We start from the raw sequence: 23,759 nt of genomic DNA, 5'->3' as shown, positions 1-23,759 counted from the left end.
GTGGCTTGTTTCCTTGACTGAGTAAAGCCTGAACTGATGGATAGACCCCATACGACCAGTGGCAAGTCCCAGCTAACTGCATCTACTATGGTAACATCATTCCATCTGGGGTCATATTGTTCCAGAAAGTTCTAATGTACCTAAAGCTTCTCTCTACCTACCTAATTTGACTCTGAAAAGACAGAGTATTCAATCAAAGCATGTTATATTTTGTTTTAACCCTGAAGGTGTCTAACGCAGACTCCTTTGTGTGGGACTTGACTGCAAAGACACCGCTATGTCTCCGTCAGGATGCAGGCTGTCTGTGGTTCTGAGTGGCCTGCCCTGGGGTTGGGTCTGTGGACTTGATGATGTGGCTGTGCACCACGTAGCCCTTCTCTTACACCTCTAAAGGAAATCACTGTGTAACTTGGAACAAGGAAACATACAATGGGAACCTAAACTGTAGAGTATTGGACGGGGGTGGGGTGGTGGTGGGGAGACAAGTGATTTTGTGGGGTCTGTGTCTCCCTCAACTTCTCGAGTGCAAGGCCACCAGGACAGCCGCCGTTGTCACCTGAGGGGTGCCCCTCCCTGCAGGCCCCACAGCGGCTGGTTGGAAGGTGCAGCTGTGTGGACAGCAGCCATTCTCCCAGTACCTGGCCACAATGGGGGCTTTGTGGATACAGCTGTTGGCTTATGGAAAGAGCCAGGTGTACTGAGCCAGATACAGCGGGAAGCCAGTCAACCCGGTGCTTTTCCTGACTTCCCTGCTGCGAGCGCTGGGCCCAGCTTTCCTCCATGAATAAGGACAGCACCTCCTGGCCCATGGCGCATTAGTGTGTGAGGATGAGCAGAGGTTGGGGGGAAGGCGCTTAATGTAAGAATAGAAGCTACTGCTCCTTTTCATGGACAAGTCAAGTCTCCGGGCAGAAACCATGAGAACGATCACTCGTGAAGTGTCTGGGCAGCTGCGTTTCTAGTCTGTGTAATAGTATGTGTGTGAAGCTGCCAACTGTGTTAAAATCGGGTAAGGTATGGAGAGGAGATAGTGGTACAACTAGCATGGCTAGGAGTCTAGAGTCAGCCAGGCTGCATTAATTAGGAAGAAATGATTATTTTTTCGTGAGAGGGGACGGGGAGCGGAGCTGCCAGGGCCCGACGGGCGCTGGAAGGCCGCTGTCGCGCCGTCTCGCCCCGCAGCGCGCACGGGGCCTGTCGGGAGGTCGGGACACCGAGTTTGGAGGTGTACGTACTGTGCAGATGTTTCTGCTCTTGCATTCCACAAATCACTCAGAAGATAACTTCTGCAAAAAACACCCCCAAACCAAAAGAACTCCCAAAGAACAATTTCCAGAAGCAACCAAATTCTCAAAGACCCTGCCTGTGCCGCCTGTGACTACCTGTTCTCCAGTCTTGACCTTTGACACCTAGGCCCCAGGAGACTGTGCAGCTGGGGTGACTGACGAGGAGGGGGCTCAATGTAGGGAACACATGCAGCCAAGGGCAGCAATGGGCTCCACAGCTGCGCTGTTCATGGGGCCAATGACACTGCGGCTGTCTCTAACGAGGAGGAATGTGAGCAAGTTCTCTCGAGTGGGAATTTTCTTTGAGACAGGAGGATAGTAAGCGTCACTGTTGGTATGAATTTTACTGTCATGGAGGGCAGCGCGGCCAGCCAGCTCCAGGCCTGTGTGACGTGGCGAGGCCTGCGCAGGCGCGGCTCACCTGCCTTAGGCCGCTGGCGTGTCAGCTGCGCACACGCACACGCACACCGGGGCCCCGGCCAGGCCACTGGAAGCTGCTGCTTCCCACTTTTCTGCAGTTTCTGGCTCCTCACCAAGTGCTCCTCTTCTGGGAACACACCCTTCTCCGTCTCCTCAGTTCCTAGAGCCAGGGGTGGGAGGGTTCTAATTTGCCCTGCCTTAGGGATAAGGACACCAGCACCTGGGCGGTGGGGAGCGGGGAGCCCTGGTGGTTGGGGTGGGCAGGGGGGTGCAGGTCAGGAGGAGGCTGAGTGGAGGGGCTCCAGTCCCATCTTCCTGCTGCTGGCATGCGGGACCGGGGGCTGAACTGTGAGGAAGAGGTCTGAGCAGAAGAGGGGCTCTTGCTCACGACCAGCGCACAGTCCTGCAGCCACAGCTCCAGCCCCCCTGGGGGCCGTGGATCCCTCTGGGGTGGATGTGCGGAGTTGGCGCAGACGGCAGGCTCCTCCCTGTGCAGGGTGGCACGGGGCGGGCTCTGTGTGGCTTTCAGGGACGCAGATCAGTTGCATGTAAATACCGGCGCTCGCCCGCCCTGCTGGGAATTGCTCAATGACTGCATTTCCCCCAGAGCACAAAGTAATACCCTTGGACTTGAAAAACAAACACAAAAACACCCCCCCCCCCACACACCCCAAACAAAAAAAAACCCCAATCAGAATAAAAACAGTACCACACCTATTGCACTTTTTGCCGAATGAAATTGTTACCTCACTGTTTGTCTCACCAAAGCGTTTTCTGTGGCGGCTGGCTCACCGGCCGTGTGAGCACACACCTGTCACCAGCGTGCGCACGCTGCCCTGGCCAACAGACTGGTGGGCAGGTCAGTGTTCCAAAGCCTTCCCTGGGTCACTAGGGAGGAAATGAAGCCTCGCTCTGCAGGCAGTGCAGGTGGCGATGCAGCTCGGTGATGTTGCTTGGACTGAGCGACAGGAGCTGATGGAGGGATTCCAGCAGGGAGGGGCTGCGCTCGGCGACGGTGGTCCATGCCTGGCTGAGAGGCCGCGGCTGCTCTCCACATCCTATAGCTTCGGCAGCCTCTCCATGTCCCCTCCTGCGTTGCGTAAGTGTTCTGTCAAACTGCCTAGGTCTCCTGGGCTCTGCGGGGGCAGGAGGTGATGGCACCGTGGGGGCCGTGCCATGCCTGCAGTCCTGAGCTGAGCAGCCCACTGGGGGTGTGGACGGCGGTTTCCTTTCGTCAATATCATGGCACTTCTGCAGCGATTCCAGAGAGCCTCCTCCTTAGTCTAAACAAATCAAGGCCTGGTTTATAACTGGCTTACTCCGCAAAGACTTAGAAAGATTAAAGATCTCAATGAGATGATCTCTCAAGTGAAGTGATGTCTGAATCTCACGAAATCATCAGTCTGAAGCACGAGGAGGAATGAGCAACCCATGAAAGGAACGCAATTCATTCTTTCTGGATTTTCTTTGTTACGAGATCACGAAACTGACAAGTCTCTCCTGCTACCCTTTCCTGTTGCCATCCAGAGCCCGACTCCAAGCAGAACGCCTTTGTGAAGCAGCCTGGCCCCAGGGGAGCCCCGAGAGGCGCGGCAGTGTCTGGCCAGCCACCGGGCCACTCGAGTCACCAGCATTGGCAGGGGCTGCAATGGGGGCCACAGTGGCGCTCTGGAGACTTTTCCCACGCTCCCCTCCCTGCCTGGACACTTACTACAAAGAGGAAAGGCAACTGAAAGGTGTTTCTAGATGCAGCATCAGTGTGTAGTATCTGTCTTCTTGTGCTTTAAGGAAGATGCTTGTTTTAAACGCATTCATCTGCTGATAGGACAAGCCACTCTAAAGGACAGAAATTATAGGTTTTTATAAATAATACTGAAATTGTAACAGCTGGATGTCACTGTGCAAATGCCACATTACCCATTCTGCCTAGGTACAAGGTTAACTAACTGGAGCATCCATTTTTCACTTACTTTGATGAATGAATCATTAAGGGTTGCATTTTTCTTCTCGAAGTGTGTGGCAGATTGATCTGCTTAAATGGTTAATACATCTGTAGCTCTTTGAATTTTGCTGGTAATACTTTAAAATTTCATTATAAGTGAAAACTTTAAAGAAATGAATTCCTGCCAAGTGCCGGTGGCTCATGCCTATAATCCTAGTAGCTACTAAGGAGGCTGAGATCTGAGGATCACGGTTCAAAGCCAGTTTGGGCAGTTAAGTCCATGAGACTCTTATCTCCAATAAACCACCAGAGAACCGGAAGTGGCACGGTGGCTCAAGTGGTAGAAAGCTGGCCTCAAGCTGAAGAGCTGAGGGACAGCGCCCAGGCCGAGTTCTAGCCCCACGGATGGCCCGAAACAAAACAAAACAAAAAACAACTAATTCCTACATAGTGTAATCAGAATTCTGATTCCTACAGAGTGGAAAAGAAACTTAAGATGTGACTTCTTTGGATTTAGCACTGACAGAAATAGCAAACCTGATTTCTTTTCTTCTTCTTCTGTTTTTTTTTTTTGGGTCAGTCGTGGCAAGGCCTGAACTCTGGGCCTGGGCGCTGTCCCTCAGCTCTTCAGCTCAAGGCTAGCGCTCTACCACTCGAGCCACAGCGCCACTTCCAGCTTTTCCTGCTTATATGAAACTGTCCAAATATACAACATCCAATAAACTCCTAGCAACGTAAGTTGTAAAGTCAAAGGAGTTTCTACATTGGAGAAGAGACAGAAGGCCTGAGTCTCCACAGAGCTGGCACAGGAAGAGCTGGCTTCCTGGTCCAGGGCTGGAGCCCCTGGTTCCCTCTCCCCACCCCGCCCCCAGCCTCCGCTGCGGTGAGCCTCCTGTCCTATGGGCAAGGATCTGGTGATTATAATCCAGGCCATTTCTGAAGAGCTGTACTCCCAGATGGACACTATTTCAGATTTCTGAGGTCAGCTGTTAATTTAGCGACCCCTGAAACAAGAGCTCAGGCTCTGAAGTTTTTCCATGGTCTTGGGGATGATAACTGCATCCTCACCTAAGAACTCATCGTTCAACAATAAAACATTAACTTTACTGCCTGTGCATCAAATACACGTATCCTTGATTGGCCTCGAAGCAATATGTTGTTGCTCGTTCAGCGAATTCCATTGCCTTCTTGTTTTGCCCTATGTATATTTATGCAACACACATTTTTTTCTGCTTTCACCAGGTTTCCTTTGATAAGGAACTGATGTAATTCTGCATCCAATCTATGTCTGAATGTTGACTTAAACGTGCTGGTGCCTCTCTTGAGCGCTTGTTCTGCTTTGCTTAAGGGCATGTGCTTCAGCCTGTGCCTCTGTTCCAACATTTGCCACAGAAGACTCTGTGGTGGGACAGAGCCAGGAGGAAGCACATCCACCCTCGCCTCGCCTTCTGATTGCAGTTGGGTGACTTGATTTTTTTCCCCATTAGGAAAAGGGCAAGAAAATAAGCTTTAGATTTAAAAGGATGGAATAAAAACAGAAGTACACAGTCTGCTTGCACTAGATCCACCTTACTTCCTGTGCTTAGGTTAATTCACCAAGACATACCCATTGTGTTGTGGATCCACAGCGTCTAGCATCTCACAATCAAAAAGTCCAGGTAGGTCAGAGAGGGCCAGCGGGTCGTAGCTGGAGGGGGCGTCCTGCAGTCCTGAGCTCCTGGGGCAGTCTGGGCCCGAGAGGCCGCTCTGCTGGGCTCCGTCCACAGGATACTGACAGGGAGTGGGATAGTCTGGCGCCGAGGAAGTGGCACTTGGCAGCTCACAAGTCTGATAGGAGAACTGTAAGGGGGCTGGGGCAGCTCCTGGCTGCTGTGGAGGCGGCGGAGGCGGTGGGAGTGGAGGCTGCTGCGGCTGCTGCAGCTGTGTGGGCAATGGAGGGAGAGCTCGGGGGCCAGGCGCTGAGGGCAGGGGCTGCAGCTGCATCTCCTGGTACTGGCTCAGAAAAGGGCTGTACTGCATCTGCTCAGAAGAAGGCTCCAGGACAGGGCTCAAGGGCTGGCTCAGGCTGAACGGCGGGGGCTGCTGGGGCGGTGCCGGAGTCTCCTGGTGGGGAAGGGGCGGCTGCTGACTCGGCGGGGGGTAGGAGCTCTCCGCTATCTGCATCTGGTTAAAATACGCCTGCAGCTGAGACTGCTTCTGCAGGAAAAGCCGCTTCTGTTGGAGCCTAAATTGGCAACACCAAAGGAAAGCATGTGAAATCGTCTAAGGAAAGGCCATTCCAGAGTCAATCCACTAGCAGGCACTGGCTTCAGAACCCACTTCTTTGAGACATGGTCTTACTGTCGTAGCCCAGGCCAGCTTTTGCTGGCCTCTGGGCAGATGGACAATCTTCCACTTCTCTCTCCCATGCAAGGAGAAAAAGTATGGCTAGGAAATCCCCATGATGTGTTTCTGAAATGTAAGCTCCTCTTCTGCCCTTAATTCTGACTAACTTCCCCCCTTCTCCCAGTGCTAAGTGAGCATGAATGCGTTTTTTTTTTTTTTTTTTTTTTCAGACATGAGTATGTGTGTGTTTGTGTGTGTGTATGATTTTTGGAGGGTGGTTGTTATTTGTTTTATCTGTCTTGGGCCTTGAATTCAGGGCCTGGGCACTGTCCCTGAGCTCCTTTTGCTCAAGGCTAGCACTCTACCACTAGAGCCACAGTGCCACTTCTGACTTGTTCTGCGTATGTGGTACTGAGGAATGGAACCCAGGGCTTCATGCATGCTAGGCCAGCATCTACCACTCACTAAGCCACATTCCCAGCCCAACATGTATACAGTTTAAATAGACTAGCCTTTTGTGTTGCTTTCTTTATGTATCTCCCTGTGCTCTGTGGAACAACTGCTTTCATTGAAACTGCTTGTGCCACCTTCATACATAGTTACAACGTATTTTCTCTTAAGAGACTAACTTTATCTTCCTGTGCAGAGGCTGGTTTCTCATCCTGACTGGCCGGAGGGGAGGTACATAACCCTTGGCCTCTGTGGGTGACTGTAGGCTGATGGAGCAGAGTAATTCTATCTTGGCCAAGCTGCTTCTACCAGCAAGGCCAGCAGGCTTACACAGCAGTAAAACAGGCCTCAGTGTCACCGGCATGAGGTGCTTTAGGCCATGGATTCTGAAAGCTTAGGGTCTAGTCACACCCCAGAGGGGAAATGCTAGGAGAGAAGGAAAACCCAATGCACTTGAGGACTGCTGCTGTCTGAAAGGGCCAGACTCCGGGAATGCTGGCAGGGCCTCAGCAATGACGCTGGGAAAGCCTGCTACGTGCATCGAAGCCCAGGTTCTAGTCGAGGCAATCATGCATGGCAAAGCACCGCACAGCCAGCATGCTTCAGGCAGTCATGAAAGTGACTCTGCTGGCCAAGGAGCCGCTCACCTGTGCTCCTGCAGCTGCTGTTCTAGGCTCCGTGGTGGCTCTTTACAATAAAGCTGACAGGTGTTCTGCGCCTTTGACAGAAGACTGGGCTTCTGGAAGAGTAAAGACATTATAAGCATGAGCATATGCTGTCACCTGGATGTAGTTGTCAGACTGCTCCTGCTTGGAGGATGAATCTAGGTGTGACCTCCACATCCACACAGGGCGAGGGGACTGACCTCTGTGCTCCCTGAGAGCCCAGAACGCATGGGTCAGCAGGCCAGAGTGTCCTCAGATAGGACCTACTTGGGTTCCGTTTCTGAGAGTCCTCTGGGATTTCGAGGTTTGTGGAGAACAGTAAGAAACGTAGACGGAAATCTTGATAGCCTCGCCATGTGCCGAATGAACAATTCATTCTTGACGCAACCGATATTTCATCATTTAAGATTTTCACCAACCACTGTAGACATCCCATGCTCACATTTTGCCGACTTGAGATTTCCCTTTTATTTACCATTCACTAAGGAGATCAAATTAGAAACTAAGAAGCCAAGTCTCCTTTTCCCATCGCTCGGCAGCAGACCCTTCCCCTCCTTCTGAGAGGCTAAGAACCCAGCCACACACTTAGCAGAAAGCTAAGTCTGAACATGGTTTTTGAGACTGCAAGTGCAGTCAGACTACCAGCCTATATGGAATAAAGTAGCTATCCTAAGTAGACACCAGCCAAACAGGTTTGTGCTTTGCTCGAAGGAAGGATCTGGGTGAACGGCAAGAGGAAGGCTCCCACCTGGAGTCGATGCTGAAGATACTGGCTTTCCAGGCTTTGCCGTGGGGAAAGCTGAGGATGCACGCCGGCAGGGAGAGTGGAGACACTTTCCTGCTGCTGAGAAACTTCCTCCTGAGAAGCAAGATGGTAGAAAATTTCAGTTTGCCATGCAGAGAGAAGTTTCAACTCTTTACTTAAGCATCCTGCCAAATAACCAAGAGGAAGGTCACCTCTGTGGGACATTAATCCTCCAAGCTTCTGCGCAGGCAAAGCTTTGAAGGATGCTTCTTGCAGAGAACTTCCATCTACATTACCCGTGGTCCATTGTGACCGAGTCTGTGCTTCCTGTTGGCCTCATCTATGACATTACAGACATACTGCTAACAGGCTGAAAATTACATTTATTGGCTGAATAGTTGCACTGATTTCACAAATAATCTGTAATATTTGATAAAGTGATTTTACACCAAAAGCAGTGGCAAGTGTCTTTTGTGGGTGATATGACTCCTCTTGTGTCTGGGTGGTGGTAGGATCCTATGTGATCCTGTGTGCTCATACATGATCATATGTGAGCAGGTTATGTGCAGTCTGCCCTAGGTCTCCTAGGTGCCTGCTGGGCCAGTGCAGCAACCAGGAGAGTCAAACAGGTCCAACAGCCTCAGAGCTGTGGTGGGAAGAGCCTGGGCACTCACCGGAGGGCAACTTGCAAGGTCCTGAAGCTGAGAAGCAGCTGGTGCCAGGCTAGGACCAGCGTCAGATCCCATTTGTTCATAGAGCAACTGCACTTTGTTTAACTCCAGGATTCCTTTGGTTCTTGCCAGATTCTGAAGATGTTGTCTAAAGGCTACAATTCCTAAAATAAAGTACAAAGAACAAGTTTTGGTAAAACGCAAGGCCTCTCAGTGCACACGGTTCACAGCCCCGTAGCAACAGCCCTCCACTGCTCAGACTGAGCTGGGAAAGTGAGAGGCGCCGCACTCGCCTTGGGTGAGGGAGGTGTCTGATGCCCTGCGGCCCTCTCTGAAGCTCACAGGGGACCTGTTGTGCGCTTCACGTTTCTGGGAGCTCAGAGCCTGCATGGCTGGGTTGGTAGGTCGCAGGCTGACGAAAGGAGACGTCATACGGGGTGAGGGCTGATTGGCCAACATGATGTCCTTCAGAGAAGGGTCGTCTTCCAGAAAGCTAAGGTCTCTCTGAGCACACCCCATGTCATATTCGGAGTCCACACTGTCAAGGGAGGGGTTGTCACTCATGGAGAAAAGCTTCCCTTTAAGAGAAAACAGAATAGATATAACCAACAGCAACAACATTTTTGAATTCAGGATGAAAATTGTGATGAGTTTTAGTCTGGAAAGCAGTGGTGTCCTTCATTTACTCAGGATGCTGAGGTAGGAGTTTGAGACTAGCATCACAAAGCAAACAGTGAGAAACAAAAACCTCAGGGCTGTTGCTGTGAGGGTGTAGCTCAGCAGCAGAGTGCTTGCTTAGTATGCACAGGCCCTCAGTTCAATCCCTAGCACTGCAAACAAACCAATTCCATCTTTTCAGAACCTTTTTTATAGGCCAATTTAAATGCCTTCAAATTTACTGGGGGAAAGCTCTCCAGAATCTGTGCCTATAAGATCTCAGCTGCCCAAAGAAGCCAGAGACTGAGGAAGCCAAGCTCACCTGATGAGCCCCAAGGAGAGACAGCCAACTCAAACATTTCACTGTTGGGGCAGAGGCCTGATCTGCATAGCCTGCTACATGGGCTCTGTGAAGCAATGGGACTACATCCCAGGGCTAGGCTGGTATCTTTACTACTTCTATTGCTATACTTGGTGCCTGGAAGGTGAAAGGACACGGTGAAGACTTAGCCCGGTGCTTCTTGGACATCGTACCTGGCCCAGGCATCACAACCAGTGGGTTGGTCACTTCTGACAGCGTGTGCCGTCGCTGGCCACTGCGCGTGGCCTGGAAAGCTTCAAAGGCATGACTGGGGTCTTCCTCGGCCTCTCCTTCAGTCTCCAGGCCTTCATCTATGGAGGTCTCCATCATGTTGCTGGGCAGTGACTGGCATCCCTTCCTCACCAGGACAGGAGGCACAGGGTCAAGCAGACAGCCATTTACCTGCATGCCACAGGGTGAGCAAACTGTTAGTGGGGCTCTGTGGAGTCCTCAGAAAAACCCCAAAGGGAAAGGTGCCAAGACTTGTGGCAAACCAGAAATTAAGCCAAATACTAAAAGTGACCGTACAAATTTCAAATGACAATACACTGATTAAAAATGAAGGGCGGTCAATTGAAACACTAGAGACAGAAGCCCATTATGACCCAAACTGGCACTGCCATCAGGTTACTCTGAGTCATCCTATTACAATAAACACTTTTTTTTTTTTAAATGGAGTTCCAGATGAATAGGAGTATTTTAGCTTGAGGCCTACCAGGCTCTTTCTCTTTTTTTTTTTAATAAGGGAAGATGAAAAAAATTCTTTTTTTTCTTTTAAGGCAAGCGATTGTCTGAAATTTCTATAATCTTGCTCTGATGGAGCAGGAGAAGGCCTCAAACGGTTTTGAGACTGTTCTGGTGAGTTCTGGTGAGCTCTGTAGGCATGTACAGGGCCATGGCAGACCCACGCATACTAGAAGCTTGCTACAGATTTTTTTTTTAATGCATGGCTCGTAGCTAAAAGAAAAGAGTAGTCACCAACATTCTTCTAATTTTCAACCGCAAAACACACTAGAAGGTTCCAGAGATACTTTTCAGTTTATGACTTAAGTACCTGCCCATTCAGTTTAGTCTTTAATAGGTTCTATGTGCCCAAGGAATGGAAAGTAAGAATTCTTTGAAGACAGATACCACAAAAAGGATTGAAAAAAAAAAATCAAATGGCAAGCAGCCAAAGGCTTCCATTATAGAATAACAAATGACTCACAGGCCCCAAATTCCAGCAGAGGCTAATAAGCCCCAGCGCACAGAATTCTCTCCCTCCAGCAGCTCACACAGTATCGACTGTTCACCCCGCAGGGAGCGCTCAGCTCAGCCTGGGGTGAGCCTTCCGCCTCCCTGCACAGTTGCCAAGCAAACCACCTAATGGTCGGCTAAAAGGCACACAAAAGGGAGTTGTGGTTTCCAGCTCTTCTAGCTGGTAAAAACCCCACAGAGGAGGCAATTATTTACCTCATTACCTTAACTATTCCCTAGTGGAAATCAATCCCTGGTCTCCTGTGAATGGCTGCTCAGGAGCAGCCAGCAGAGCCGCTCTGCCTGGAGCACGCTGGGTAGAGCCGGGTTTCCTTTGGAGGCTGGAGCTCTTGTATATGGGAGCCCGGTGCCAGACACAGGAAATTTTCCTCTTACAACCAACCATCTGAGGCTCTGTGAGGCTGGGTCTGGACAGGGAGAGCTGGAGACTCAGCTTTGTTTGCTCGGGGGAGGGGCTGCTCATCCCCCAGATCTGCTCTGCAGCCACAGCCACTCCTTGTTTAGGGGGCTGATGCAGGGGCAGTTGCTTCAAAGAGAGAGCACAGATACCTTCTTCCCAACCTTCCATCTTCCCTTGGAACAGAAAACAGAAACCTGAGATCTGGCCAACAACTGTCATCCTCTCCTTGGACCTTTCCCGGAGCACTTTTCCCTTTTGACTATGCTAAATAGTTTCCTTGCCGGAAAGCATGGCTGAGAACTTAAGATTCATACTTCTAGGCTCCCTAACTGGCTAGTCTAGTGAATTTGTTAAGAACAGCGCTGGGAAAAATGAACGTGACGTAACTTCCCGTAAAGAAGATTCAAAATCGTATGGGCAACTCTCTTAGACAGGTTTTGCTGTTGTTTGTTTTTACAGGAAATCAAATCCAAGTCTCAACTCCAACTTCCTAATGGCCTTTGCCGACCACTTCAGCACTGAACAGTTCTGGGAGGGAAAAAGGTGAACTCTCTTTGGGGTATAACATCCTTGTCTTTAATTGAGAGCAGAAATGTAATTAGCAATACATGCAGTTACAAAGAATCTTATGGAAAACAAAAGGGTGTTGTAGTGAGTGTTTATGAGACAGTGTGAACAACAGAACTGTATTTCTATTAGAGGTTTTATGTGTGTGCGTTTATCTACCGGCCTCAAAGAAAGGGGTGGGAGAGACAGAAGAGAGACAGCATGTTTGCAGACATAAATGAAACGACCCACAATAAGACTGGTGAATGTTTCTGGCCTGGCTGGGTGTCAGGGTGGCCCTGCCAATATGGGTGGCTACTTCCAGTGTGGCACCCTTCTTTCTACAAATGCAAATACACTAGCTAGCTTCTGTCTATATCTTTCGCAAAATCATTCATTTCCTGTCTGTTTCCTAGTTACTGTAACAATCACAAGCTTTAAAAATAGCTTGCCCTATATATTACAGCAGACAGTACCCAATCTGTGTTTCGGGCCTGATGCCCTCACAGACAAGATTTTAGCAGACTGCATTTTAATTTTGTCGGGAGAATTAGATCTTCAAAATGAATTATGCTGCCCTAATTGATGTCTACATTTCAGAATTGGACTGTAACAGTGGTTTATAAGGTTATTTCATATGCTAGGCAACTGCAGGAGGAATAAACACTGTCCCACAGAGAGGCACTTGTCCTTAGGGCCCTGGGCACCAGAGTTCAGTACTGCGGTGTAGCCCTTGCTGCAGTGGCCACATTGGCTGGATTCTGGTTAAACTCACCATTTACCTTTGATCGCTGCTTAACCTCCAGAGGTTCCGGTTTCTGAAATGGCACCTATCATCTAGGCTCAACATCTCGTGTGGGCGTGGACTTCGCTCTATCCCTGGAGACCTCTCCATTCTATTCGTGTTGCCCCCTCCTTTCACTGCCTTCGTCCTTTCAGGACCACTGTCCTAGGGCAGGCCTACATGGTCTCCCTTCTGACACACATGGGCTTGGCCTCCCGTCTTCCAGCCAGTGTGAGGTGACAATCAAAGCACGTTTTCTGAAGCCCAGGAGACACAGTATGTAGCCCTGCCCTGAGTCACTTCTTTAACTGTGACACTTGACCCTGAGACACTCCCCAACACTGACAGTGCCTGCTTTAGAAACGTCCGCATTGCCTGGTTTGCCATTTCCAGATGAAATACTGATCTTTACTCCATGCATCCTCCCTTCTCCGTATGTTCTTTTCCTCAGAAAAACTAAGAGCTATACTGATTTAGATGACCAGAAGTTTCCCAAAGTTTGCTTTTGCTTAAGCTCTTCCTTCCCCTGGAGATGCACCTTCCTACTTTCCATTCACCTGCATTCTCATCTTCTTCTTTCCCTGCTCTTCAAGCTAACCCCAAATGGCACCAACCAAACACTCACACTCACCTTCCTACTTCCTTCTAGTCTCATTTTGATTTATTACCTCTCTACAGGACCAATCATATATTTTATTTTTTGTCAGCTTCTCTGGCACTTGGCAGACTCAGCATTGTCTCTAGTTCCTTTTGTGTGATGGCAGTCCAGCAGACGGAGGCAGAGTTCATATATGACTTCTTTTTTTTAATTACCAAAGAGGCTGGACAGGAAACTCATAATTATTGAGCACTAAAATCTGCCCCAAACATCACATACACACATTATCTCAATTATCTCAATCCTCACAATAAACTTATTAAGTTGACATTCTCAGTTTACACAGAGAAAACAGGTTCAAAGGTTAGTCTCCTTGCCCAAGTTCACATGGTTTAGTTAAAAGCAATTTGAAGATACTCAAGGACCCACATTCTTTTTATCACACTCTGTTATCATTAATATGAATATGATTCTTTTTCTTTCACTGGTCCTGGGATTTGAACTCAGGGCCTGGGTACTTTCCCTGAGCTTCTTCTGCTCAAAGCTAGTGCTCTAATACTTGAGCCACAGTGCCTCTTCCAGTTCAGTGGTGTTTGAAAGTCTCATGGACTTTCCTGTCTGGGCTAGCTTTGAACTGTGATTCTCAGATCTCAGCCTGAGTAACTAGGATTACAGGTGTGAGTCACTGGCACCCAGCTATGAATATGATTCTTTAGTATCATATGATGCTAAATACATATAACACATATTAGAAGCAAAAAAACACCCATTGTATGAAACTGTCCCTTTTATATATTAAAAGCCAACTAATGAGCCGGGCGCCTGTGGCTCACACCTGAAATCCTAGCTACTCAGGAGGCTGAGATCTGAGGATCATGGTTCAAAGCCAGCCCGAGCAGCAAAGTCTGTGAGGTTCTTTTGTTGTTGCTGGTGGTGGTGGTCGTGGGCTTGAACTCTGGGCCTGGGTGCTGTTCCTCAGCTCTTCAGCTCAAGGCACGTGCTCTATCACTTGAGCCACAGCGCCACTTCCGGTTTTCTAGTGGATAACTGAAAATTAGAGTCTCATGCACTTTCCTGCCCAGCTGGCTTTGAACCATGATCCTCAGATCTCAGCCTCCTGTGTAGCTAGGATTACACGCGTGAGCCACTGGTGCCTGGCTCTGTGAGACTCTTATCTCTAGAAAACTGGAAGTGGTGCTGTGGTTCAAGAGGTAGAGCACTCCCTTGAGCTGAAGAGTGCAGGGACAGCACCCAAGCCCAGAGTTCAAGCCCCATGACCAAAAAAAAAAAGCCAACTGATGTATACCAAATACAAACTGAACTCTTTAATAATGTCCAAAGCAACCACCAAAGATGCTCAGCAGATCAAAAATAAAGTCTACCAATTTTGTCTAGAATATCCTCAAATGGAAGAGAGACAGTATTAACAGAACACTCAATTCAGCACAATAGAAAACTTGTTTTCAAAATTACAATTAAAGACAAAACCAAAAGGAGAAAGAAGAGGCTTCTTGAGAAGTTACTAAGAGGTCTGTCAAGTCACATTATGTTACAGTCATAATAATTAAACACTGGTGAGGCGTTAGCTCTGGACACTTACGAATTCTCCAAAACCCCAAACTAACAACAAAAAGCCCCAAACCAACATTCCTGACTGAGCCGAGAGTTCATCCAAGCCACACAGCAAACACGGGATCTCTCCAACATTCTCCCTGTACCTTTGGAGTGTCGACACATTCCTCCTCCATAAACGCAGCTTCCGCTTGACAGCCAGATGCTGGAAACGAAAAGGCCTCCACATTGGATGCCTGTGGGAGGGGGGTAGACCGCAGCAGTCTCACATTCGGTGAATGCATGGCCACCGGGAGCCCCACAGTTTGTGCCTGCAAATACAGCAAGAACAGAGTACGTGAAGAGGAATACTTCCCCCTATAATACACAAAGTTCTCGGAAGCAAATTGTTCCTGGGGCCATGAAAGGATAAGCACTTGGGACACTCCAGGAAAGACCTGCGTTAGTATGTGTTAGGTAGAGTATCAGTCTCAGTAAGACTGTATATAAATAGGCTGGACAGAGTTTGGGTCCTATCCCTTGATAAGAGGTATAACTTGCATGGAAGCAAAAAGAAAACCAGTCTTTGTAACTACCAGTTCAACAAACACTCCTTGTCTCTTCCCTTAAATCAATGACTAGGAAAGGTATAAAGAAAAAAGTTGAGTGTGCAGGAGCTCAGCATTGACGCTCCATGACCTGGTGTACTTAACTAAGCACACTCTTCACCCTACTCCTCACCCTTTCTGGGCAAGGATGTCCACGAAGATGAAGAAAAGCAGTTACTTGGGAGTAAAAGAAGTCTTTCTGGAACAAGGGAGATATAAAGAGTAGATAGCATGCTTGGTACCTACCACACAGATGATGAAAGAATGTTTCTATGACAAACTGATGGTTGATAAACATCCTAGTGGTCATTACTGGGCCATGCCCAAACAAATACGCCCCCCCCCCTTTTTTTTCCCTGTGCTGAGCCTGGGCGCTGTCCTTGAGCTTTTTTTTTTTGGTTTCTTTATTGAGGTTAAGTGAGGTTAAGTGATTACATGAATTTCACAGTATCGTGGGATAGTGATACTTAGCTAAAGTCACAAACACATGTTAACCTTCACAGGGTGAATTGGTCATTATCATAGTTTATAAAGCTTGAGAACTCTACAAACTTTGACAATACAACTATTTTTTCCAAATAGGGTGATACGTGCCTTTCTTTTCTTTTGCTTAGTGTAAGCTGTTTGCTCTTTCTCTCTCATTCCCTCCCTCCTATCACTGCCCTTGAGTTGCTTTGTTCACTTTCTTCAATGTCCAGGGCAGCTGATGGGCCCCTCTGCATATTTTATCACCTGTTTCCCTCTGATTCTGTGCCCTCCTCCCAGCTTCCTTCATAGGTGCACATGGATATACCATGTGTGTGGTCAAGAACATAGAGTCATCTAAAAACAATATGACAAATTAAGAAGAGGTCCTTTGCTTCTTGAGTCCTGTTTGCTTTGTCAGATCTCGCTGTGTTTTGAATTTAACATCTGCATATCAGAGAGACCCTTGTGCTCTTTTTGCTTAAGATTAGCATTCTACAACTTGAGCCACAGCTCCACTTCTGAATTTTGGTTAGTTAGTCAGAAATAAAAAAGTTTCGTGGACTTTTCTGTCCAGGCTGCTTTTGAACTGAGCTCTTTGAGACCTCAGTCTCCTGAGTGGCTAGGATAACAGGCGAGAGTCACTGGCTCACTTTTCAAACCCTGTTTAGTGGCCTGAATCTCTGCTTCTGATTTTGTTTTCCAGAACATAATTTTCTTTCTTATGGGAAAATTGTTATTGTTCTATAGGAATTTGGTGTTAGGGGCTGACTTATGCTTTCCCAAAATTTCTAAGTTGAAGATTAACCCTAATTGGAAAGGTATTTGGAGAAAGGACCTTTAAGAAGATTATTAAGGTTAAATTAGGTCATAACTGGTAGGGCCCTGATCCAAGAAGGTGAGACTGAGTTTTAAAGTATAGTTTAGACTGGTCTTGATTTCACTATGTAGCCCAGGCTGGCCTTCAATTCATGACATCCCCCCCACCCCCCATTTCACTCTCCTAAGTGTTGGGACTACAGGTGTGTATCACCAGGCCTGGTTGCTATTCATATAAAAAGAAGAAGAACAGATGCCAGAGACCTCTTCACAACTGACAGTGGAAAGGCTATGTGAGGCGCAGTGAGAAGGGAGCCCCTACCAGTCAGGAAAGACCTTCTGCACAAATTGGCCCTGATGGAAGAAACCTGACTGTGCATTTCTGGCCTCCAGATTAGGAAAAAAGTATCTGATTTTCAGTCAACCAGCCCGGCATTTTGTTATGCCAGCCTGAGAAAACAAATATAATGGTTGTCTTACAGATGTGGAGGGCAATCTTTAACCAAGAGAACTGTGGTGACACTTTATTCCTGTCTGCTGACTGTTAATGGAAGGTGGAAGAACGTTAAGAGTAGTGGTTAGAGCTGATGAGAAAAGGTGCGATGTTTTCTAAATGGCTGCCTCAAGTCAGTAGGTGTGATGCTAATGTCATGGCACACAGCAAACAAAAGTACTTTACACCTATGTGGGATGGGAATCTCACTGTCTTCTAAGTAATATAACGGATACTTGATCACTGGGGCAGAGACTGTTTCCTAAGTAACTCTGAAGCCTCAGTGGCTGGGACTGTGCCTGGTAGACAAATGCTCTGTTTGCTGAACTCAACTGCTCCTACAGGTTAACTTGTTCAGTAGCGATCTTTCTAAGTAGGCAATACTATTTCCATTTCAAAGCCATTCATCTCTGTGTGGAACTTAAGGTCTGTTTTCATTCCATAGTTCATGTGACCCTGGCACTGAATCATGCTGTTTCCTCAGTTTCTAATCATGTAACAAGTAACAAGTGATCTGCACTATCTTTTTAACAATTAGAACATTAAAAAATTAAAACAAGTAGGCTATACTAAAACAAAGCATTATTTATATCCACAAAAATCTGAGAAATTTGTTTTAAAATCTGTTTTAATGACTCCCTGAGAGAAGGTCACAAGTGAAGTCAGAGTAAATAGGTCAATGCATAAAGTAAAAAGAACTTATGGTTATGTGTGATAATAAAAAAACCAAGCTAGCAAACAGAAGTAGCCATGTTATACATCGGAATACCAAGCCAAATTAAATACAATCTGAGATATCTAAAGGAATTTGCTTGAAGTCTAGATAGGAAAGGATAGCGTGTACAATAACAGGAGCATGTGCTCAGGAGTGATTGTTTATGTAACCCTTACCACTCCCTCACTTGTATAAAGTTAAGAATGAAGAAACTTGGCAGGGAAAGCCTGCTACTGCACTGGGGCACTCCAGCTTCTGACCCTTTCATCTGGCTGCATACACTGGTGGAAGAGGCACTGTGTGCTCCATCTCACTATTACTACCCAGCTTAGGATTTCTCTTCCACTCTTTCTGCCTTAAAAAGCAGCGTCTGTGTCCCTAGGATTATATATGAGCCGCCCTCACTTGGCTGTTTTCCTTTGCATGGTCTGTAGAAGCTGATGTAAAATGTGTCAAAGAAATACAAAGTAAAGATTCTTCTGTCCTTAACTTCACTTTCACAGAGAACTGCTCACTGAAATGGATGAGAATGCCAAGAGAGCAAAGGAACAAAGCACTTTTCTCAGCCTAGACACAGATGACTCCCCAGACCCCTGGTGCCCCAGGCGCTTTCCTGGGATCCAAGTCTACATGCCTTCTTGGCAACTGAGCTAATGCTATCTCTGTGTCCTCAGGCCCCGGCCCCAGAAACAGCCATCCCCAGCATTTGTTTATTTACGCTTACTTTATTTATTTGAACACTTCTGTGGGGACTTGGCTTGGGTAGTAGGGCACCTGCCTTGTAGATTCAAAGCCCTGAGTTCAAGCCAGTGCCAGTGGCTCACGCCTGTAATCCTAGCTAATCAGGAGGCTGAGATCTGAGGCAGCCTGGGCAGGAAAGTCCATGAGACTCATCTTCAAAAAATTACCAGAAAACTGAAAGTGGTGCTGTGACTCAAGTGGTAGAGTACTTGCTTTGAGCTGAAGAGCTGAGGTACAGTGCCCGGGCGCAGAGTTCAAGCCCCAGGACTGACCAAAAAAAAAAAAGCCCTGAGTTCAAACCCCAGTGACAACAAACAAATCAAAACAACAAACGCTTACATGGCATTGACTACATACCAGCCACTGTATTATACCACAAATATTAACAAATTTTATTATCACAATCTTATCACCTGTATTTTATACCTGGGAAACTGAGGTAAACAGAAATCTCAAGGTTTCCTAATGTCACACAATAGGAAATGGCAGAATCTGCTGTTTTAATTAGTCCATGGAGCTGCATCTCCAAACTACTAAGTCCCTTCAGGGTCTAACTGCGAGAATGGCCCTTATACTTACTTGCCGTTCTCTCTGCTTCTACTTATACCACATTGGCTTAAGTATTCAGCAGTTCATGTTTCAATTACTATAATAATCTCTTGCTGCTGTCTCCAAACCTCTTCTTGATTCATCCCATCCTTTCCAATGCTAACAGATTAGGTTAAAAAAGAGATAGAATTCTATCATGTTTCTGCTTATAATGGCTTTCACTAGTTCATTGTTGTTTTCTGAATTGTAAACTCCTTACTTAACAGAGTTCTTTATAATATGGCTTCAACTTGCCAATCTAACCTTTGTTTTTTTTTATACTTCAGTTCAAATGGACTAACTGCTGTACTAACTGCCCACATAGGACTTCTGCTTACCTCACATGGCTTCTTCCCACCCATAATGCTTTCAAGTCCTGCCTTTCCCCAACAAAGTCCCACACATTGGCAAAGATGTCTGAAATGCCATCTCTCCCACAGAGATATTCTCAATCATACGTCCCTCCCTCTCCTTCTCCTTAGCTCTTCAATGGCACCTATCTTCCCTTATTCTAGGGATGGTATGGTCCTGTCGTCTAGCTTGTGCAGTGTGATGGCTCTTAGGGAAAAAGACTATGTTCATTCATTCTAACCTCCAGAGTAATAACAGAAACTTGCACATGGTAAATCTGCCATAAAATTTGTTAGATTAAAAAAAAAAAGGCTATGTGAGACTGAATATATAAGCTAGAGATATTCATTATTACCATGAATGATAAAAAAAGGAAATCCCTGAAATAAAGTTAATCCTTAAAAATAGGAAAGTGCTTAAATGTCTGGGACTCCAGTGAATGACTGAGGCAGAAATTTCCCAGAAAAGTGAAATCATAAACCTTTGTACTTCACAATGAAAAGTAAGTCAAACATGTGAACAAGCACATGCCTAGATGAGACTCTTGGCTAACAGGATGTTACCTTGGCAACTGTTTGTTCAGCAATGGTGCTAGGCCGGCGCTGGCGACCGTCAAGTCTCTGCTCCACAGGAAAACTGCTCCTGTGTGACTTCAGGCGCTCCACCAACAAGAAATAAATGGCGGCAAAGTGGTTATAGCTTTTGTTCTGCAGAGACTGAAAGAGAAAAACAGTGTGAAGGCAGAGAACTATACACCAATCCAACAATCTACACCTTTCTTAAGGGGAGGGAATAGAATCAGAAAGCAGCAAAGCATGCCTCTGGAAGGCCTAAAGTTTCGAGTCTCCAATTTAGTTACACAAAGGGCGGTTCCTTTAAGTGACTGGTCCTTTTCCATGATCAGGATCCATTTGTTTACTGCATTGAGAGAAAAGTGCCATCACTGTCGCATTAGACATTCCCAAAGCTGGCATATGGTCACCATCTCTAGCTCTAAATATGGCATAAGGTCATGAGCTCTACTGACTGAATCCAAATCCAAATAACTGAAAGTGAATGAACTAAAGAGAAGGGAATGATTAAAGACTTTGAGGAACATTCTGGAGATTATTTTGGGCTGGAGAATGACCTCTGGATACTAGATGGAGAGACACTGTGTCTCCATTCTTAGGTAATTCTTTCCTCTTGTTTTTGCAGTCCCACCCTTTTGAAACCTTAAAAATAAACTTATTTCTCCAATTTTCGCATCTCTAGCCTGCCAGCTCTTCCAGGATGCGAATGCAGCAGAGACACAACTGTTCCTTTGCTTCTAATTTCACCCAGAGGTTTGCTCAGAAGCTGTGGAGGGCACCAAGGATGTGGTGCAAACTCAACAAAAGCCATGCGCCAGAGCTGCTGATCCGGATGTACTTTGAGGTCAAGCGTAGAAAACATTATTACTGACACACCACAAGGAAAGTAAGAGAGCTTCAACAGGTGACAAGGCAGCATAATCTGGCGCCTTGGTCTTTCACAGCTAGCAAGGAGCATTTGATATTCTTTCTGTTGCTGTTATGCTTCCTCCTTAGAAACACTTAAAAAAAAATTATTTAGTAGATTAAATCAGTATACTTTTTTTTTTTTTTTTTTTTTTTACAAAATTAGCAGGACTTTTTTTTTTTTTTTGGGTCCGGTCGTGGGGCCTGAACTCTAGGCCTGGGCACTGTCCCTCAGCTCTTCAGCTCAAGGCTAGCGCTCTACCACTTGAGTCACAGTGCCACTTCCGGCTTTTTTCTTTTTGCTTATGTGGTGCTGAGGAATCGAACCCAGGGCCTCAGGCATGCAAGGCAAGCACTCTATCACTGAGCCAACTTCCCAGCCCTTAAAGTAATGAGTACATTTTTTTTGGGGGGGTTGTGGGGCCTGAACTCTGGGCCTGGGCGCTGTCCCTCAGCTCTTCAGCTCAAGGCTAGCGCTCTACCACTTGAGCCACAGCCCCACTTCCGGCTTTTTTCTTTTTGCTTATGTGGTGCTGGGGAATTGAACCCAGGGCCTCAGGCATGCAAGGCAAGCACTCTACCACTGAGCCACCTTCCCAGCCCCCAGCAGGACTTTTTTAAACAGAAAATTTTTGTGACAGTGACATTACAGGAAGATGGCTTTAAGGCAGCAGGATAACCCTGGGTATGGGGAAGGACGCAAATGGTCACCACCTCACTGGAGTGAGCTGAGACAAAAGCCTTGATCACCAGATGAAGAGCTACAAAGCTAACTCCAAAATGTAACTATATAAACATATATAAATGACTAAAAAATAAACTGGGGAAGAGAGAGAAACCCTTGTTACAGAAGAATTCCATTTCATACATACTCTACTCCTGTGGTACTTAACCACCACCTTTCCTGGTAAATGGATGACATAATAACTTGCTTCCCAGGACAAGAGTGTGGAGAAAGGAAAAATACTAACTTTACACTGGAGAATTCTGGTAGGTGAAAAGCCATGGCTTTCCTCCATTGTTGTAAAGGCATTAAAAGTATGTATACCCTATAAATATGCTAACTATTTGAGGAAAGCAACAAAAGGCAAGAGGAATTTTCCAGGTTCATGACCTTCTCAGTTATATGACCCATAATATTTCTAAATCAGGACCCCACCTGTTTCTGCCTTCTGAGTATCTCCAGTTCACAATCCACTGGCTTCTTAAATCTGATGCTCTCCCTTCTTGTTCCCTGCTTGGCTTTCAGCCTTACTCCTTACCTGCACATTTACATTCTATGCAAACTAGTGTTAATACTGCTATGAAACTTCATGTTTCATTTTGGAAGACATTTTCTAACTTGAACTATTAAGTTTCCATCACTGCCATGTCTGAATCCTCTATAAACCCTCCCACTTGAACTTTCTGGCAGACTGAATTTAGACACAGTCTGATGTAATAGTAAGGGAACCCTAAACACTACACCTAGGTGCAGGATAGGCATGTGCTAGAAGACCAGGTTGATAGGTGTGAGCAAGTTATTGAGTTCAGAAGAGTACTAACACATCTTTAGTCAAATCTCTGGTGTTTTTACCTCAATGGTCTTCTGCTGATCTATCCCAAGGCTGTGCATCAATCGTAGAACCTGTTCATTATATTCCCCGATGGATGGCTCGTTTTCTTGCTCTTGTGGATAGAGAATAGGCCTCTGGATAGGAACTTCTATGAGCATCCACTTATGCTCCTTAATTTGAGCTATGGTTAGCCGTTTAGATGGGTCAAGGACCAACATCCTCCTAATAAGATGCTCACAATCTATAGAAAGCACAATGGTACAACAGTCATAAACCTCCTAGCATTTCAGGGTTATTTGCTTGACTTAAATGACTTTACAACAGTGTTAATATTCTTGTTTTTGTTTTTGCCTGTCTTAGGGCTTGAACTCTGGGCCTAGGTGCTGCCTCTGAGCTTTTGTGAGTGGCGTTAATGTTTGTATCCTTCACTGGAAAGTAGGGCAAATGAGTGAATGTATACATGAAAGATACTTATTTGTCAAGTTCACATGGTGAGCAAAAATACTTGAGAAAAACAGTAGGGTATGGGTCTAGGTGAGTCTGTGTGAAATCAGCTTTACTTCTGAATTTCTCAACTAAAATTATCTAGTCACAGACTGAGATTTTCATTAGAAATAATCTGTCTACAATTGTACAACAAGTAAATAATAAACTGATCCTCAGTCATATCTATAGCTGATTCACTAAGCCGAAAACCTTCCATGGATAAAAAAAACCTCTCATCAGTCCCACTCAGAAAAATGTATGTGGAAGGGTATTTTCTTGAGATTACACTTAACACAGCACTGCTGGAGCTCTGAGCACTAGCAATAACTAGCTCATTCTCTGGGCTGACAGCATCACTCTCAGGTAAGCTAACTTCACAGAATTCTAAACTATAGGCACCAGGCCAAGTGCTTTGGGAACTATTGTTACTGCCGTTTTTATAGATAAGGAACTGAAGCACAGGGAGAAATGACTTGCAGATGACAAGCAGATAGTCTGGCTCTAGAGCCTACACTCTCAGTTACCCAAGATAATTACATCCACTGCTAGTAGAAGCAAAAGGGTGAAGGATGAATTGGGTACAGTGGCTCATACCTGCAATCCTAGTTACTTGGGAGGCTAAGATTGGGAGGACTGCAGTTCCAGGTCAGCCCAGGCAAGAAGTTCAAGAGACCTTATCTCAACCAATAGTGGGGAAGTGTTAAGCAGGGGGATCATGGTCCAGGCTTGAAAAGCCATGAAAATAAAAAGGGCTGGGTAATGGCTCAAGTGGTGGAAAGTTTTCTTACTAAGAGCAAGACC

General features: G+C 46.5%; 1 protein-coding gene across 1 annotated transcript in view; it reads right to left on the bottom strand.

Annotated features, from left to right (window-relative positions):
- Positions 1–452: 452 nt before the first annotated feature.
- The window catches only part of Sik2 (salt inducible kinase 2), an 89,376-nt gene continuing 66,069 nt past the window's right edge, over positions 453–23,759 (bottom strand). The window contains exons 7-16 of the mRNA XM_070038412.1: positions 22,493–22,713; positions 20,002–20,154; positions 14,826–14,990; positions 9,696–9,924; positions 8,798–9,082; positions 8,508–8,668; positions 7,837–7,947; positions 7,071–7,162; positions 5,255–5,872; positions 453–3,542 (exon numbers count right to left, since the gene is read on the bottom strand). Of these exons, the coding sequence (XP_069894513.1) occupies positions 3,518–3,542; positions 5,255–5,872; positions 7,071–7,162; positions 7,837–7,947; positions 8,508–8,668; positions 8,798–9,082; positions 9,696–9,924; positions 14,826–14,990; positions 20,002–20,154; positions 22,493–22,713 (2,060 nt within the window). The 3' untranslated portion in view covers positions 453–3,517. The remainder of the gene's footprint in view (positions 3,543–5,254; positions 5,873–7,070; positions 7,163–7,836; positions 7,948–8,507; positions 8,669–8,797; positions 9,083–9,695; positions 9,925–14,825; positions 14,991–20,001; positions 20,155–22,492; positions 22,714–23,759) is intronic.

This window comes from Dipodomys merriami, unplaced genomic scaffold, assembly GCF_024711535.1.
Source record: "Dipodomys merriami isolate MVZ:Mamm:240054 unplaced genomic scaffold, mDipMer1.0.p SCAF_29, whole genome shotgun sequence".
NCBI classification, from domain to species: Eukaryota; Metazoa; Chordata; class Mammalia; order Rodentia; family Heteromyidae; genus Dipodomys; species Dipodomys merriami.
This window is presented reverse-complemented; position numbering and strand designations above follow the sequence as displayed.